This window comes from Corapipo altera, unplaced genomic scaffold (assembly GCF_003945725.1).
Source record: "Corapipo altera isolate COAL_440 unplaced genomic scaffold, ASM394572v1 104, whole genome shotgun sequence".
NCBI lineage: Eukaryota > Metazoa > Chordata > Aves > Passeriformes > Pipridae > Corapipo > Corapipo altera.
In genome coordinates this window covers 455,647-473,942 of record NW_020884920.1, presented here as the reverse complement: position 1 = coordinate 473,942, position 18,296 = coordinate 455,647, and the positions used below count along the sequence as shown (strand labels likewise).

The 18,296-nt window shown below is 38.8% G+C and overlaps 2 protein-coding genes across 3 annotated transcripts; both read left to right on the top strand.

Annotated features, from left to right (window-relative positions):
• Nucleotides 1-1,638: 1,638 nt before the first annotated feature.
• On the top strand, nt 1,639-4,831 carry LOC113953367 (parvalbumin beta-like). Of its 2 annotated transcripts, none has more exons than XM_027656437.1 (5): nt 1,639-1,713; nt 2,069-2,136; nt 2,730-2,862; nt 3,598-3,707; nt 4,070-4,831. In XM_027656437.1, exons 2-5 carry the CDS (start codon nt 2,076-2,078, stop codon nt 4,093-4,095), a joined length of 330 nt encoding a protein of 109 aa, XP_027512238.1. In that variant the 5' UTR covers nt 1,639-1,713; nt 2,069-2,075; the 3' UTR covers nt 4,096-4,831. The 2 variants fall into 2 exon arrangements, with proteins under 2 accessions (XP_027512238.1, XP_027512236.1); XM_027656435.1 differs by having other exon boundaries at nt 1,646-1,713; nt 2,066-2,136; nt 4,070-4,825.
• Nucleotides 4,832-10,840: 6,009 nt separating this feature from the next.
• On the top strand, nt 10,841-14,170 carry LOC113953368 (parvalbumin, thymic CPV3). The gene is made up of 5 exons (XM_027656438.1): nt 10,841-10,866; nt 11,411-11,478; nt 11,846-11,978; nt 12,407-12,516; nt 14,026-14,170. Exons 2-5 carry the CDS (start codon nt 11,418-11,420, stop codon nt 14,049-14,051), a joined length of 330 nt encoding a protein of 109 aa, XP_027512239.1. The 5' UTR covers nt 10,841-10,866; nt 11,411-11,417; the 3' UTR covers nt 14,052-14,170.
• The last annotated feature ends 4,126 nt before the right edge of the window (nt 14,171-18,296 follow it).

Sequence of the window (18,296 nt, the reverse complement as noted above, 5' to 3'; positions counted from 1 at the left end):
AAACAGTGTGGGCAGAGGGGGCCAAGGCTGGATTAATTTCCTGGAATTGGTTACTGAAATAGATACATCTTGATTAAATCCCTGAACAGACACGTACCTAACATTTTCATGTTTAATTTTTCATGCATTTTAAAACATTTTAATAAATGGAACTGTGAAATATGAACTGAAGTGTTCACATTTTATGAAGCTTAATTTCCGTGTTACTTTTGCTTGCAAGCACAGAAAAATACCATTCCATTGGTATGGACTGTCTGGTACATTTACTGTGCTGAAGGCCTACAGAACACACCAGCAGCTGGGATATGGCTGCTCCATAACTTTGGATTTGTTTGTCAGCATGTCCTACACTCATGAAAACAAGAAAATCAGAGGGTTTGTATATCAAGCTGAAGAAAAGAAAATCAGATCAGCACAGCAGTTACAATATCAAAGAAGGTACCCTGAGACAATGCCTTGCCCTGCAGTCACAAAGGTGTTTACTGACCCTCAATTCAAAGGGGAACTTATGTCCAAGTAGAACACGTGAATACTTGACTCAGGGAATCACTTCAGTTCCATCACAACTAGATATCAATCAGCTGTATTTCCTGGCTACCAACTCTCTGCTCTAACTCCCAGGCCTACAGAACACACTGATTTTATATTTGCAGTGATCTCCATAACAGACAATAATATTTGGCCAGCATAAAAATAAACACAGTAAAACCTGTTTTTGTTAGACAGATGAACTAACCTGTTCTGCACAATCATCATGCAAAGAGAGTCCTCTGGAGTTATTTCAGAGTTTTCAGTTTAGTCTTTTATATTCCTGTCTTTCAAGCGATTTGGTAGATTAGACTTTTTCGTTTTAAATACCTGCTCCTTCCCCTTCTCCTCCTCCCTACTGAACACCCCGCTACACTTGTTACCCTGTTCTCATTCTGTTCCTCCGTTTTCCCTCACCCCAAGTAGCCCCGGAGAGATGTCACGGCTGGACTTGTCTGTCTTTGGTGCCACCTACGGGCAAGCACTGGTTTGCCACAGAGATACTCCAAAACTTCTATCCATGAAGGCTTTGCAATCTCAGTGTGGGCTTCTCACAAGGATTACTTCTTGAATGTTCATTGATTCCGACACAATTATCAGATCCCATCTAAGCCCAGGCCATACTCTCAATTATTCCCTAGTAATCTGAAATAAAGGCAAAGCTAGATTCCCAGATATGTCAGATATGCACCAGTACTAGTATTATTTGAAGACAATTAGGGCAATTGCAGGAGTTCATGGGAAATTCCCATCAGGATCAGGTCCTTAAAGGTCAAAGTGTACCATGAAGATGCCCATTTGTTGCTATCATCAAGCTATAAAAAAATTGTATTTTTTTTAATTCACACATCAAAAGTAATTTACTTCAATAAAACAGGTGCAAGCTGAAAGGATTTACTTTGCATGGCACTAAAATTTCCATATTGTCTAAAACAGTGTGTGCATTCCTTTGGGATATAAATATCAATCTGATTAGCTAGTACATCTTGTCAGCCACAGTAACTTATCCCCTGGGGTATCTGAGCCATCACGTGGCTCTGGGACTTCTGTAAAAGGTCAAGAGGACTTAATTAAAATCTATATAAGTTGTTATCTCTGTCATTTGAACAAGAATTAAGTCAAGAGGACTCTGCAGATTTTTTGCCTTACAAAATTTTCTTGGCTTGGGGGAAACTAAGAGGCAAGGTGAGTTCAATGTTTCCTTTGGAACTTTAGAAGACACCACAATAATTCACAGAAAGAATGCATGGAAATAACCTGAGATCCCCAAATGCTGGGCAGTTCTATAAATACCTTTGAGTTTCTCCTCAGCTTTGGCACCTGAAGCCTTAACTAGAAATAACAGTGAGTCAGATGCGGGACATGGATCTGGACTAAAGGATGGAGCAGTTGGCTCCTGCAGGGCAGATCCCCTGCTCTGCCCTGGACCTGGGCTGCAAATGTCCCCCTGGGGAGACCTGTCTGTCCTCCTGGGCACCACGGGCTGGGAGAGCAAGAGCAGTGGGAACTCTACCCAACAGTGCTTTTCATTTTGCAGTAGCTTTGCCATGGCTCTTTCTGGTATCCTGACAGAAGCTGAAATTGCTGCTGGCCTACAGAGCTGTCAAGGTAATATTTATGGGTTAAATTTGGCGTCTCAGTTTATCCATCAAATTCTTTTGTCCCTGCCACCCCAAGGTCCCATTTCCAATAGAAGCAGAAAAGGCTGTTTGAGAAAGAGATAAAGGAGGCAAGGTAATGGAAGAGAGGCAAGTTTTAATCTTTGCCAGCCAAGGTACGGGAACTCATCATCACTTGTGCATTGTAGCAATATTAAGTATGAAAAAAACCCAATGCCTGAAGACCTGAGGCAGAAATCTTGTTTTTTTCAGAGAATAATAATAAAAATACTGCTGATTTTAATAAAATATTTACCGCCAGGTTCTGTGAATTTATGTTTGAGTGAAGTATCTATTTACAAATGTATGTTCTTGCATGATAAAGACCAGAGCCATTATTTATATTCCTAGGTTTGAGACATCATGGATGGAAAAATCCCATTAATCTGATGTAAACTCAGGAAAATCAAAGGTTGTTGCTTGGGGTTTGTAATGACCCTCACTGTACTGCAGAATAGTTTGCTGGTTTTTGACCAAAAAGCTAATTTTTTTTTGGTTCCAGATCTTTAACTACTTTTCTCTACCCCTTCCTGCTTATTTCAGCTGCTGACTCATTTGATTACAAAACCTTTTTTGTCAAAGTGGGTCTCAGCTCCAAGTCCAAAGACGAACTCGCCAAAGTCTTCGGCGTTCTTGACCAGGACAAGAGTGGATTTATTGAGGAAGAGGAACTGAAGTAAGTAAATTAAAAAAATGAGTTACCAACAAGATTGTATTTTGTCATCTAAAAAACAAGATCAGAAATACTCCCTTTCCTTCTCTCTCTCTGGAAGAGACAATGGGGGGGGGGGGGGGGTGCACATGTGTGAGTGAGGAGCTGCAAGTCAAATAACAAAGGAAAGGCTGGATCACAACAAGAAAACTCTCTGACAGCACCAAAGAAACTTGTTTCATGTAGTGATAACTGACAGACTGTGAAGATAAAAATAGCAGTTCTGCTACAGTTGCTTCTTATTATTGCAAGAATCTTTACTAGACTGCATTCAAAGGGCTATTTTTCTCTCATCTTTCTCTCTGTCACATGAATTCTACCTTCCAGATCACATTCATCCAGCTTTGAAGCTAAAAGTAAGGTTAGAGAAATTCTTGTCACTCTCAAGGATCTGCATCTTAGGATAAAGAAGGAAGATAACGAGGAAGGGAAGACGACTCCTGCCACTACAGAGCCAGTGTTAATTTTGCCTTTTTAATCCAATGAAACCAAGATGCCATCAAGCATTTTTACATGTTGTGATGCAGAATACTCTTACTTTCTTACCCTTACTCTCACTGAAGTTAGAGGAAGTTTCGCCACTGAAACAGTCTGCAGAACTGAATGAGGCTTGACATTTTACAGCTATTGCCAATATCAAACCCCAAATTCTTCCAATACTGAGCATGTCTCAGTCATTTGTCCTCTCTCCTTTCACAGATTTTTCCTGAAGCATTTCTCTGCCAGTGCCAGAGCTCTGACTGACGCCGAGACCAAGGCGTTCCTGGCAGCAGGGGATAGTGATGGAGATGGCAAAATTGGAGTGGATGGTAAGACTGCCTTTAGCAAAAGGAATAATACCTGCCTTGGAGACTTCCCAATGGCAGCTCCAGGCAGCTGCCCCACTCCAGGCACGGGATGTTATGGATTGGAGTCTGAGGTGCTCAGATCCACTCTGTGTTGTAGAGAGGATCTAACACAGGAACTGGTCTATATAACACTATATGCAACACTATCTTTGCCTGAAGTACCTAGTACTATGACTACCCTGTGTATAGTTCCTTTAAGGAAAGATTATCAGAAAAAGCATCATTAGTTTCCCATTTTAACTTTAAAAATTAAGAAAGTAATTTTTAAACTATGCGACTACAAAATGTGGTCCCATTTTATTGCTCTTTTATTTATTTTTCAGAGTTTCAAGCTCTGGTCAAATCTTAACAAGCAGTCAAGATAAAGACCAAGATATCTGTGCCATAAACAATCTTTCCTATTTCAAGTCTACTAGTTATTTACGTATGTTGTACCCTGGAAGGTCATGAAAGACTGTTGGCAAGTGATTTCATATTGCTGGAAAACATCTAAAGTAGTACAAAGCACTATTAAACCACGTTTTAAGCAGAAGGTCTATACCACTGGGAGACTGAACTGGAATCCACTCTGCTCATCTGGATTTTGGGCATTAAAGGTACAAATAAAAGTAGTAAGAGGAGAAATTTAAAGCATCTATGTGGGCCATCGAATTTTCAATATTCTCATAAATAGCTAGCACATGTTGGAAAAAAATAGAATTAATAAAATGTCCAGGTGTAAAACCTGGTTATGGTAACTGGTATCAGTGGTATTTAATCACAAGGTGTATTTAATGTTCCATATGCTTTTATATCACTCTTTACACAACTGATTATGTTTCAGAGACTAATTATATGGCAGGACCTAGCACCAATTAAACCACCAATTTAAGATCAACTGGATCCAGGATGAATCTAGATTACTGAAACAGCAATACACCCAAAATCCTCCAAGGAATCCCTCCCCTTCGTGCCCACCCGATGGCACTATTGTTCCACTGCCGAGAAGTTAAACCGGAATTCCAGCTGCTTGAATTAATCCAAGGCAGAGCAATTCTTGATGGCTTTAACCATCCCAAACATTATACATCCAACACGATAGTTGCTCCTACATACTCTTTTAAAATTTGGAACTCTTGACAATTCTGTTCTTGGACGCTGATTTTGCAAAAACTGGTAGACAACTGTCACACGCTTTGTTTGTTGGAGCTATTTAAGAAGATGTTTCAGTATTCACAGATGAAAAATCCTAATTTCAAAATTATCTGCTGATGCATAACACATTTGTGATGGGACATTATGGAGAAGGAAGGAAATATCAATACAATATTGGGAAAATTATCATATTACACAAAATTAAAGCCATCTGCAAGACTTCAATGAATGCTCAATAAAATGTTCATGACTCATAAATTAGCCAAAAATATATTTCCATTAACTCTAATGAATGAATCAGGTCCTAATATTGTAGAATTTCCTTTAAGAGTGAAAACAAATTTATCCATCTGACAAACTGACATTCATTCTTTCAGTGTCACCTGGGTGAGCAATTAAAAAAAGAAATTCTGCAGAATTAGTAAGCGCAGCCTGATTGCAGGGCTGAAAGCTCTCATTATTGTCAGAAGATGCTTTGTATCTCAGCTGATATTATGGTTTACATTTTCACTATGCAATATGGGTCACCAGGAGATTTTCAAGCATTGTACCAACATTAATGGCTAAATAAGAGAAGCCCAGACAGCTCAGATAACTTCTGAGATAGCAGGCAGCTCCTTTATTTAACCACACTTACTTCCACCCTGATTAGCCTGCTAGGCCTACAAATCTAAGACAATTTCACCACTTACCATTCCATTAAGAACAGTAAAAAATTAATGACAAGGTAAGTCTGATATCAGCTTCACTGATCACTCCAGAAAGTTAAGAAGAGCTTGTGACTAAAGATGTTTTTAGACCTTTCCTCCTTTCAGTATTGCCACTTAGCAGGTTGGTGGAGAAAATGCTGCTTTCTATGTACAAGAACACACTTACTTTCTTTTCCTCTGTGTCTCTCACTCACATGGGCTCTCAGGTACTGTGAAATTTCTGTAACTATTTATTGGGTGCTTTAAGAAAGCTCTTCAAATTGTGCCTGTAAGGTCCCAGCTGGAAAGACTCCTGCCTGATCATAAACATACATTGCCAAACAGCTCCTTTAAAACAAAGAACATGTCACTGGAATCACAAATTTGGAGGTCTGAGACCCTAAATATGTGGTTGCCTTCTGTCAGTGGAATTTTGTCACATGCTTGGTGCATGTGTTTCAAGAGCTTGCCTGAATCTAGACACTTGCTTCCTGTTATTTAGAAGGCCATTTCTGTTAAAGAAATGATTTTTGATGATTTTTTATGATAAGGTTAACTCTAATTATAGGGCAATTGCACTTTATGCCTCACTAAGGGTTATATATCCTCCTACTGCTGAAATTAATGGCAGGAATCCCACTGACATCAATGAGGGTAGGCAGTGAATACAGAAATAGTTGGGGGCACCTCAGTGCTATTTGCTTTGTTCTACCATGACTTCACCCACTGTGGGGCACAGTGAAATGCAGCCATGTGCAAAGGGCCTTTGGTAACAGCAGAGTAGCACTGCACTTATCTTTTACATGTCACAACAGGCAGCATCCAAATTATTTCGCAGCCTCAAACCTTAGGGCATGTTTATTCTCAAAATACACAGAAAACCTGAACAATTTACATTCTTAAAGACCACTCCACCTGACGCTGTCTGTAATGTTGACAGGAGAGAGAAACATCTTAGACAATTACACTTAGGATCAGAGACAGAAAATTGTGCTACTGAGTCACAGAAGCACTTCCAAGTGCATTTAAAGACAAACACATATCATATCAAATGCTAGCAGAGATCTTCCAGGATAGCTTTTTAAGTGAAAAAATATGCTGATCAGACCAGTCTCTGTGAATCAGTGACACTGTTACCCCCTTATGTCAGTCTATTCTGCTGTCATGTTCAAACAGAAATCCATTCCATTCACACAGAACCATGAGGACACCGTTTGGGCTGGGAAAGCACACGCGACATTTCCCCTAACGTGAGACAAGTACCTGCTTTGCTTTAGCTCCAGACCAGGGTGCTTCAGGATCTATCTTGTATCTCGGATTCTACAGCCCAGACCTCTGCTCTGTGCTCAGGGTAATATCCTGCAGGGAAAAGGAGCTTTGTCACTGAGGCTTCTGGGACCTGGCTTCCATCCTGCATCCCAATAATGCACAGTACCAAAAACCCACGTACTACTTCAGGTGCTCAAACTTTTCGGTTAAATATGGTAAAATACTACTGTCCAACCAACAGCTCAAATCAGTTTTTGCAATTATTTCTATATGATTAAAGCCTGTGCCTTAAGAGAAAACTGGAAGGGGCAGGATATATCTCATTTTGTTTTAAGGTCCTTTTCAGTGGTTAGGGCTGTAAGCACACCAGGATTCTCTGCCATCACCACTGAGGCATCAACACTACTGAGCAACCACACAGGTTACTGGGTACTTATTCCAGTTACTTCCAAACTCATTACAAAGGCAGAATCTGTTATCCAGGATCATGATACAATTGGCCCTGACACAGCCAGGGCTGAAAGATGGAGTTGTGTGGGTTTTAGAACAGCTGCTACAGCATCTCTTTACACCATTGTAGCTGGTCTCAGGTTAACACCTCTCCTCTGATCTCACCTGAGACAACTGCTGATGTTTCTTTTGCAGCTGCTTGAAGTCATGGCTCTGGTTGATTGCCACTGCTAATTAACTGTGTCCTTGATGCCAAACAGAATACAAAGGGGACTAGTCCACAACCTGTCAACGCTTCACCAAAACACAACTTTCCTCTGATTCTTAGAGAAGTAAATAGTACTTGCTTTGAAGACAATTGTTTCATGCATTTATATTCCTGGCAAGAACTTATCAATATGAATGCTGTGTATTTCTCAGAACCACACCTCCAAGTTTAATTCTGGAAGTCTGAAAACAAAAAAATGGTTTAATACTATTTAATAGACACCTCAGGTGAAAGCAATAGATATGTAAGTACATAAATATTCATATGAATGACTCAACAGAGCTTTCAGATGTCCCTTGTAGAGCAAAAAAACCCCAAAACAAATAAACAAACTCAAAGAAAAATTAATATTTTTTTCTTGATTTTCATAGGAACAAGTGCTAAACATTCCTGGAAACTGTACAATGCTTGGATTCTGTGTCAGATTTTGCACTTCTGTTAACTGCCCGTTATCTAGCAGTATTAGGGAATTTATTACTAGAGATGTTCTTTATAGCGTTTCATTTGCATAACATCTTTTAAAAAAATCACTTTTATAGATCCCACTTTTTGAATACATAAAATAACTACAATCACCCAGGTTAACACATACTCCAGAAATAAGAAAAGCAGACAATTTAGCTGTAAAATAAATTATCTCATTAAAACATCCCTTAATATACTAATCCCTGATTATTGCATTCTAATTGTAGTGGAGGGAACCCTGTACTTCAGATGAAGTGTCATTAATAAATAAATAAAACCCAGTAACCCTAGATTCCCACCTGTATCAATATACAGTGACATCAACTTGATTCTGAAATTCAGCTCTTTTAGGCTTTTGTAAACCATCTTTCAGCCAGGATTAGCATCACTTTTGTTGTCAGTGTTGAATTTCAAACATTCAAAGATCCCTTCGTAAGCAATAACAGCAATTAGCTGACTTTTAGTTGAGACCATATTTTAACATAACACTAATTCTGGCCACTTTACTCCTGTGGAATGCAAGAACAGCTCAGGCCCCTGTGTGCCATGGCAGTGTATGAGGTAACCACGTGCCATTCCTTGAACATATGTGCTTATATTTTAATGCAGTGCCTGAATTAGTTGCAGGCATATTTTGAGCTTGAGTATTACATGCTCACCTTGATCTTGTCATTTTTCTCTACTTCATTTCAATTTCCTCATTCTCTCCTTCACTAATTAGTGTTGGATGGCAAGTCAAACATTCAAACAAAGCAAGTACTTCCATGATCACTGTGTAGGAGCCAGCAGAAATAAAGGAAGTCTCCTATAAAGCACTATCACAGAGGTATAAAATAAACCCCTTTTCTCTAGAAGCATGTTGGCAGTAAAAATGACAAGAGGAATCAGTAAAACAACCATTCTGTTCAAACTCGTGTCAACTTGAGATGAACATAAAGGAGAAAACTCATACAGGCTGGAAAAAGGTACCTACGAGGATGAAAGTTATTTCAGGATCATTTGGAGAAAGATCTATCACTGCCACTGCCTGATAGACCATAATATCATGGAAATCTCAGCCAGAAAGCAACATGAGTATATAGTGCTCATGAATGAAGATGGTAAATGGAAAGAACACCCAAAGGTCTGAGATCAGATCTTCAGCTTTTACAAATCAGCATTGTTTAATTTGTTTTAGTCAGGCAATAGTGATGTGCAATAGCCCAGGGTCCTTAGGTGTAACAGGAAAGGGTTCTTCCAGTTTACCACAAGCAGTTTTCCTACTGGGAGCAATAGAAGGGAGCATCATTTCCTTACCAGATGCTGGTATTTGGGACCAAAGGCAAGCCTGATTATTTGTGGTTTAAGCCACTTCCTCTTGCTTACAAAAGATGTAGCAAAAAGGGTAAAAGTATCATTACATTGTGTCTGCTTTTTGTGCTCCTGATACCTTTTTTTCTCTATCCAAACCCAAGCAGTGCTGTGGAACAATTGCTGTGACTGACACTTCTGTCACTGCCATTAAACCAAGCAGGAGTAAACTCACTGCAGTCCATTCACTTACACCAGGGTTTAAATATATTACTGCTCTAGTCCACAGTATAATTTGTAACTGTTGCTACTATAAAAAAATATTACTTGTTTGGCAGACCATGCTATTCCCATTAATGAAAAATAAAGCAATGCTCAGCTAGTAAGAGAACGTTACTTTATATACCATAATAGGCTGTCACACAATAAACTCTAACCAAAATACATGTGAGTTTTATTGGCCTACATCCTAGAATTTTGTCCACATAAAGTTGCTTAAAGCTGGAAATAGACTTTTGTCTGAGAAGAAAAACCTCATATCTGCTATTTTCAATTTTCTTACTGTTTTTTGTTCCAAAATTAATGCTCTCGAAATATATAATAAACCACTACTTATTTATACCTCCAATTCAAATGTCATATTAAGGAAATAGATTGTGAGAGTGTGTGTTATAAGATGTATATAAGTTCATCTCCACACTGACAAAGTCTGATTCCTACAACTCACTACAACTATTATTTTATAGCAATAGTCTATTATTGATTTAATGTAATTTAAAATATTCAAAATAGATTATTACATAGGCCACCTGATCATAATAATAATCTTCCAAGGAATACTCACAACAAGGTCAACTTATTCAGCTTTACCTAGTTCAAAGTTTTGTGTCACTGAAGGCTTTGGTTTCTGTTTCTGTAATTTAGAACATGGTCAGGAAGTATGAAATGAATCTTACTGTAGAAAGATCACCCAAATTAGGGCTTGCTTTCCTCTATCTTGGTGACAAGTCATCTTTGTCAGAATGACAGATTGTCACCTCTGATCTTTCATCTCCAACCTCCTCTACACATTCCAAAGGATCAACAGACTCAGGGAAAACAAAGTCATTTCTTTTCATAAGGATTTGACTGCTGGAGTCTCCTCTGAGGAGAGACTTTCAGGTGCAGAGGTTACCTGTTAACATACTTGGAGAATGAAAGGATGTTTTGATGGCAGAGTTGTACTTAATTAAACAATAGGGGATTTATTAAAATAAAATGTTCTTCTTGTCCATATTATCTTAGGATATAAATAGAAAGAAAAGTTTAATTAGTTAAGGAAGAAATTTGAGCCAGGTCTCAATTCAAACATCTGATCCATGAAAGTGTAACCTAAGCAGTGGTTATTGTCACCTTTTGAATCCTTTATAAGACAGAGTAGCAAGTAGAGCCAACATTACTATTTTGCCTGGTGTCTCCTCAGCTTTTTTTCCTTTACTTAGCTGAGAAAACTCTAAAGGTGAGCTGCTGACTTGAGAATAATTAAATGAAATTACTGTGCAGAGCTGCACCAGTAGTAAGTACAATAACCATTGTTCTAAGATTTTTTCTTTTAATTGCTGAAATTACATATGGATGGACCTTATATAGATAAGTATCAGTTTTCTTTTTATTCTTCAGAGCTGTTGGGGGAGACAATAGAAGCAAACTTTCTTGCCTTTCCTTTTCCCACTGCATCTACTGTTATTTGTGTTGCCAGATGTCATGCATTCCAGTAAGGCTAATTATTAAATTAATAGTTACACAGAGTTTAAAAATGTGCTGTACTTTAATAGGTTGAAGGTAAATGATAAAAAATTGGTAATCAACTCACAACATGATTTATATAAAGCATTTCATTAAAGATCATTATTTCAGCACTGAATTTTTTTAAGGCAGTAGTGTACTAAATCTTGTCCTTTGTTTAGGAATAGCAGAGATGCTGGTTTGATCAAGTAGATTAATCTACTCATAGAAGCCTTGTTATCCTTATAGTATTCTTCGAAACACAAGAAAACCAATTTTTTGGTAAGACGCATTTGCATTTCACAACTCTGTATGCAATATACTCTTCTGCACAGGTTTAAAATGAGCCTCACAGACCTTCTAAGCCCTTCGGATATTGCTGCTGCTCTGCGGGACTGCCAAGGTGAGGAAACAATTCAAACCCTCCGAATGGATTATTTTGGGTAACACAGGGCAAGTTTGGCTCGGGCCTGAAGGAACACTGAACAAGTGCATACTTTAAACTGATTTCCATGACCTCTTTACTCAGCTGTCACAGAATGTTTGTTCATAACTGGTTTATCTGGGCATTTTGCAGCTTATCCCCACGTGATTTGGTTTGATGTTTAGGAGGGTATGGGCCAGTAGGGCAAATTCATTCTCTTCTTAACAGGCTTCACCTACTGTTCATGCTTAGAACGACTATAACGTAACAAAGCAGCTCCCTCAGACCATTTAGGAACAGTGAACAAAGTGGTCTGGGGTTAATTTTTTTATTAATTTATTTTCAGCTCCAGATTCCTTTAGTCCCAAAAAATTCTTTCAGATCAGTGGGATGTCTAAAAAGAGTAGCAGCCAGCTCAAGGAGATCTTCCGGATTCTCGACAACGACCAAAGTGGCTATATTGAGGAAGATGAGCTCAAGTAAGGATTTTATTAACTATTTAGATGTTATCAAGCTATCAGCACTTTTTACTTTCCAGAACTGTTCTGCAAATGTGAACATAAGTTATGCTAAATGTTGATAAAACCTTCAGCAGATTGTGAAATTTGTATTTAAATAGATAATCCCTACAGAGAAAAACAAATTAGTAATACCTGCCTTTGATGCTTAGTATAGAAAAAAATAACTCCCTGGGGCTGGATTTTGATAGCAGAATCAATTGTATCAGGGTTGGACTTACAAAGCAGGAATATATACAACTAAGATTTAGCTTATCAAACAAAGTAGTGTTTGAAGGACTTGGCTATTGTGGTGAATGATTTTAGAGATAGTTATCAGTTTGATTATACAACAAGCATAGAAAAATAATATTGTGTGAAAATCTAAACCAAAGTTGTTTTCTTTCAAGGTATTTCCTTCAGAGGTTTGAGTGTGGAGCCAGAGTGTTAACCACCTCAGAAACCAAGACCTTCCTGGCAGCTGCAGATCACGACGGGGACGGGAAAATTGGGGCTGAAGGTATTGTTCAAATGCAGAACGAGGTTTCTCGGGGTGTGTTGTAATGATGTGTGATTCTCTTTTATGTTGATAGTACATTAATGCACCTCCAGTGATTTTACTGAAACCCTTGCAGGAGGAACCTTTTAAAGGTGGAAATGGTCCCTGATCTTACAGGTTCATATCTGCAACTCCTTTGGCACAAACAAGTCAAAAAAACCTGAGGAACTTTCCTGTTGCTACTCACTCTCAAATTTCCAGCTGTTCTGAAGGGAACTGCCCCTTATTTCTCCTCCCACTGACTGATGTAAGGCAGCACTGGTACCACTTGTAACACACAAATGCAACATCAAGAACAAAGACCCAGCTGTGCCCAGAGGAACCAACAGCACACACAGCAGCTCGTTTACAGCAGCGATTTCCCAACAGAAATTCCACTAGTCACTGACTGACATTTCCAATAAGCAGGAGCCAGCAGCACATAGTTCCTTATTTGTTTTGCATAATAAGGAGAACAGAATGATCAAGTGTCACTACTCCAAGACAAGATCCCCCAGCAGGATCTGTTGGATGCTATTTGTCTTCAGTGGCAGGGTAGGGACCCGACAGGAAGGAGCAGCTGTTCTAGGAAGCAGCAGGTTGCACTCACCACTGCAAATGCTGGTGGGATTTAATGGCTGCTCAGTGCAGAAACCTCCTGATCTCCTCACTCCCTATTTCTGAGCCCTATTTTGAACACGAAGCACACTCACACAAAAGGCTGGCAGCCAATGGCACTGCCCTGTCAGAGCAGCAAGTGCCCAGGCCAGCATGAAAGAGGCTTAGGGAATAGCACGCAGGGAATGTGCTGGCAGGCAGATTCCCCAGCTCACTGCACCAGCAGGACAGAGCTCTTCTGTTTCTTTCTTTGGAAGGAATTAAATCCAGTTCCTTAGGAACTATGCCAGAATAAACACACATGATTTATGAAGCAATCCATATACTAATATAGTCATTCAGGACAGGACTGATCAGACACTAATTCACTGAAGCCAAACATTTAAAAGACTTTTCAATAACAGTATCTTATTGCACAACACAATCCTCCAGGATCATACCACATGGAACTGCACAATTTTTTGGCTTTAGACAGTGCTCTAAATCAACACTTCTCAACTATGGAAGTGTTACAAACAGCTAATAAAACACACAGACTCACTTTTCATTTTTTTTAGTTCGGCTCTTAGCTACTTCTTACTCAAATTCTACATAAGCCATTCCAGTATTTTTGCCTAGGATTAGTATTATGCAGAGAGAAGGCTGAAACTACCCTGAATATTTTATTACCCCCTGTAAGTGTCAGCAAAACACTGCCTTTCCATCTGCTGTTTAGAAGAGGATGTTTAGGCAATGCCTCTCTTCTCTGGTCATCTATCAGGAAACTGTCTTCTGTTCATTCCTATTCTAAATCTCTTGACATGTTACTAATCTTTTCCTCCTAATCCTTTCATATTAGTATTTCCACTGTAAATAATCTCTTATCTTTCACAGAATTCCAGGAAATGGTGCAGGCTTAGAGATTCAAAAGGACCAAACAAGATAGAATTGGGATGAATCTGCACGAGACACTCCAAATCCCTGAAAATCAGAAGTCCCTTGTTTATCTTGACAGTGTCTGTTATTTGTTCATCGCCTTAGTAACAAAATGAAACACTGATTACTGATTTTTTTCATTGTGTGGACCACTCACCATGTTCTAAACTCTATTTAGCAGACACTTCCCTTAAAAATACCCAATAAAAATTAATCATATACTGTAGCTTGTGTCTGTTTTTCTGTCTCCTAAACTGAAATGTGAATTCTTAAACTAAAAGTGTTCATCACTCCAAGATCTTGGTCTTATCAGATCTTTTTATATGGGATATCTTTTGAAATTGGTGAGAGTTCCTCCTAGATTAAGCCTAAATTCCCAGAACACTCGGATGTCCACCAAAGACTAGGAGCTCAGATGCAGTTGTGAGGTAGGTGAGGATAAAATCTCTCACTGACTTCCAAGTGAAGAGTAGTCACACGTTTTTGATTAAAAAGTGGCTTCTGAATGAGATATTTGCAGTTTCAAACCACTCTTTTGCATTAGCCAATTAATAGATGAGGAAAGTAAAACCCACATGCTTTCCTGCAGAAAGAATTAAAAGGAAAGCCACGTGGACTTGAGGTTTCAGACAACTGTGAGGTTCTAAGAAGCAGAGGGGAAGCAAAAGATATCTTCTTGGTGGTGTTTTCTAGTTTTCTCAAGAGAGAGGACTAAAAGCGTGGAGGAAGAAATTGTAACAAATGAATGTTAAGAAAGCTCCAATGTCCTCTGCCTGGTATTTCTAGGCTATGACTGATATATTAAAAATGTCCTTCACAAACACAACCATCTCTGGGGATGCTGATGCTTTGATATGCTGGGCCCTTTGCTCTCTTCCAGCCTGTGTTTTGCAAACCTAACAAAAGAGTAATTAAAAATTTTCTGTTGGCTTTCAAACATGTTCATCATCAAAGCAAAAGCAGTCGAATATATTAAAATTCTCCTTCACTCAGCATGAAGAAAAGTTCATGCAATGCCGTTCTCCAAGGCACCCTACACAACTACACCAACACAAATTCCATAAGGATTCCTCCCTCAGGACTCCTCTATGTGCTCTCTGCAGCTCTTTATTCTTTTGGGAGCCAAGTATTGGTGAGCCAGCCAAGAAATACCTACTGCCTTTTGAAAAAATGCATATCTATTATTCCACAATTCTTAACAGCTGACAAGTGAAAACAGATTTTTTGTCCAATTTCAAAATGTTTTTGAGCAGTTTAATTTGCCACACAAGTTGTTTGTAAGTTAGTAGACTCAGTGCAGGCAAGAATTTCACCTGGCACTCACATCTTTTCTCTTACTGTGCAAAATTCACACAAACTGATAAAAAATTACAATTGAATTTTAAGACTGTTTTTTAATATTATGAAATACACTCAGCAGGCATAAATTTCTAGAGTATCAGTGACTTAAATAGAGCTACTCAGATTTACAAGCCAAGGGTCTGACCATGAGGAACTGACCCACAGTGATTCTCATAGCATAGGGTGGATGTCACAGGACAGCCACAAGAAATAAAGTGTGTTCTTGGCAATGAAATCAGTCTGATGACAGAAGGGTCTTGGAGTAGTTCACATGTAAGTAACAAACAAAGTGCTCTCCATTTCGCTGACAATTAGGTGTCCTGACCTTGACTAATCACGTTGTATCAGGCAGGTAAATGCATGTGAAATAAAGAATTTTCCAGGTGCTGTTACACTCTGAACTCTAGTTCCCCTCAACGTCTCGGCCTTTGCACCATGAACCTCAACAAAGAAACCCAGAGGCAAAGCACAAATTCTGTTACTCTCCATTAAGATGTAACACACTGGAGCAGGTCACTGGCACAGGTAGACAGAGTATTCCTGCAGTGCCCTGGCTCTCAACAAATTTGTGAGCAAAATCAGAATCTCCTTCATTCCCCAGGAAGAAGAATATACCTCAGCTGTCTGCATCTGAAGTTCCTGTAAAACATCTGTACTACAAAATGTACTCAGGTTCAACCAAGAGGCAACAAACAAAAAGGAACCACTTCTTGGCCTGACATGAAATTTTAACTAAATTGTATGTAAAGGCTTCAGAAAAACGTTGTTGTTCATTACTAATCCAAAACATGTCTCAATTATTCATTTATAACTTATTACTGTATAAAAGTTTTGCACTACAGCACCAAACAGAAAAAAATAAACTTACTCTACTTGAGATATTCTGAGATCTCTCTGACATCCAAAACACTGCAGTTAAAGACTCTTTCCACGCATTTCCATCAGGAAGAAAAGTACCTTAAAAAACCTCAATAGTACAGCACCTACCCCAGTAGATTACTGCTCTTTGTGGGAGAACATTTTAAGTAAAGAAACACTTGCTGACTTGTAGGATTTCTGAAGTGGAAGAAACTTGTAAAGTTAAAACAACTTATTCCTTCCCTGGGATCCTTGAAACACTAGATGATACTTTGGAATGCTTTTATAACACATGTGATAGTGATAAAAAACTGGATTTACTCACTGACAAAGATACTTGTCTGCTCTCTGGCCTAAACCAAAATACTCCTTCTGGAGACATGGCGTGTAGAATTCCAACTGCTTCAAGTAGGCACTTGCAATTGAGAGAGCTCCTGGGCAGGGTTTTATTGACTGACAAGGAAGGAAAAACTAAAGATGTTGACCATATTTAACCCCCATTTAACACACAGATATGGGTATAAGCATATTTTTAATGAGCAGGATGGAAATAAGGACTGCATCAGACTGCTGCAATCAGCACGACGATTTGACATGAAAGGCAGCAGTCAGAAATCAGCCACCACTGACAATCACCCTTAGAGATGGCAACAGAAGTTGCAACTAGTTATCAGAATTATCACTTGTACACTGCACACTGAAATGACTCACTAGACACGACTACTATAAAAATACCTTTTTGGAAAACACCAGAATACTTGTGATTACATTAAAATACAGGTCTTGAGAGTTCCATTCCACGGTCACATTATGTACTCTATAATACTCTGTGCCATGCTATCCTGTCTGTGAATAGTTACAATTAAAATATAAAAGAATAAACAGTAGCTTTATTCAACCTCTAAGCACAAAAAATGCCATACCTTAAATATGTCAAACTATGACATCATTCTTCACATAATTCTCATTTCTTGTGGTGATCGTCAGGGAAATAATTAACTTATTAGTATAATTAATCTTCAGAACTGAAATCCTTTTAACAGTCTAGCCCCTTCATGATCCTCTCTTCCCAGCTTTTCTTTCACTAGTATTATGTTATGTGTTGTGGTAACAACACATTAAACAAACCAAAACATTTAAATATCTCGAGTTTTGCATGAAAGCGGTTTTTTATTGCTGCTCAGTAACTTTGTGTCCTTAATCATAACCCAAGCTAGTGTAAGGTGACCATCTCCTTTATGAAATCCCTGGCCCGCAAAGCAAATACATCCGTTATTAAACCATCTTTACTCACCACGACACTCACATTGTTGCTCACACTCCCTGACACCACACTGAGAAGGAATCTGGGGGAGGTGAGTGCTGTCTTAGCAGGAGCCCTGCTCCAGCTGCAGGGTTGTGTTTTCACAGAGAGCTTCAAAGGCCTGGGACAGTGTTAACAAAGCCTGCAGACCAGGGATACACAGGCATTGTGCTTTTTGCTGGATCACAGCATTATTTTGTAATTTATTTGCTAAACTAATCCCAAACTGCTGAGTCTACGCATTTGTTAACACATTTAGACCACATACTGTCAATGGAGCAGCTATTTGAGCTGTCAGCTGTATTTATTTAAAGCTGTCAGCTCTAACACCCAGAGTGATTTATAGTATACCTTTTTGTTAAGTCTGCTACTATGCAGCTGACGGAAATGCCAAAAATAGTATCCAGAAATAGATTCAACAAACCAAAACATATGCCTACACAATACTATTTCTTACTCCTATGTTATTTTAAAAATAAATTAGAAACCAGTCACAAAGTTGTTAATTGCTTGCCTCTTGATGCAAGGGTTGTCCTGCAAATTCCCTGTGTACTTATGCAGCAGTTTAATTTTACATAATCATGGGCTAGGAATCACATTTCAAACTCGGGGTGATCTGATGCCACCTTGCAAATGTCAAGGTGTGGTGTTACTGCACATACAATTAAGAAGATGGGATGAAATTGGAACCACAATCGAAGTTTCTTCCTGCCCTGTTAACGTGTAC

Excerpts from the sequence above, each read along its gene's own strand:
- LOC113953368 (XM_027656438.1), top strand. The coding sequence starts at position 11,418 with ATGAGCCTCACAGACCTTCTAAGCCCTTCGGATATTGCTGCTGCTCTG. Across the intron at positions 11,979-12,406 it reads ATTGAGGAAGATGAGCTCAA|GTATTTCCTTCAGAGGTTTG; the intron begins GTAAGGATTTTA and ends TTTTCTTTCAAG. Across the intron at positions 12,517-14,025 it reads CGGGAAAATTGGGGCTGAAG|AATTCCAGGAAATGGTGCAG; the intron begins GTATTGTTCAAA and ends TATCTTTCACAG.
- LOC113953367 (XM_027656437.1), top strand. The coding sequence starts at position 2,076 with ATGGCTCTTTCTGGTATCCTGACAGAAGCTGAAATTGCTGCTGGCCTA. Across the intron at positions 2,137-2,729 it reads TGGCCTACAGAGCTGTCAAG|CTGCTGACTCATTTGATTAC; the intron begins GTAATATTTATG and ends TGCTTATTTCAG. Across the intron at positions 2,863-3,597 it reads ATTGAGGAAGAGGAACTGAA|ATTTTTCCTGAAGCATTTCT; the intron begins GTAAGTAAATTA and ends CTCCTTTCACAG.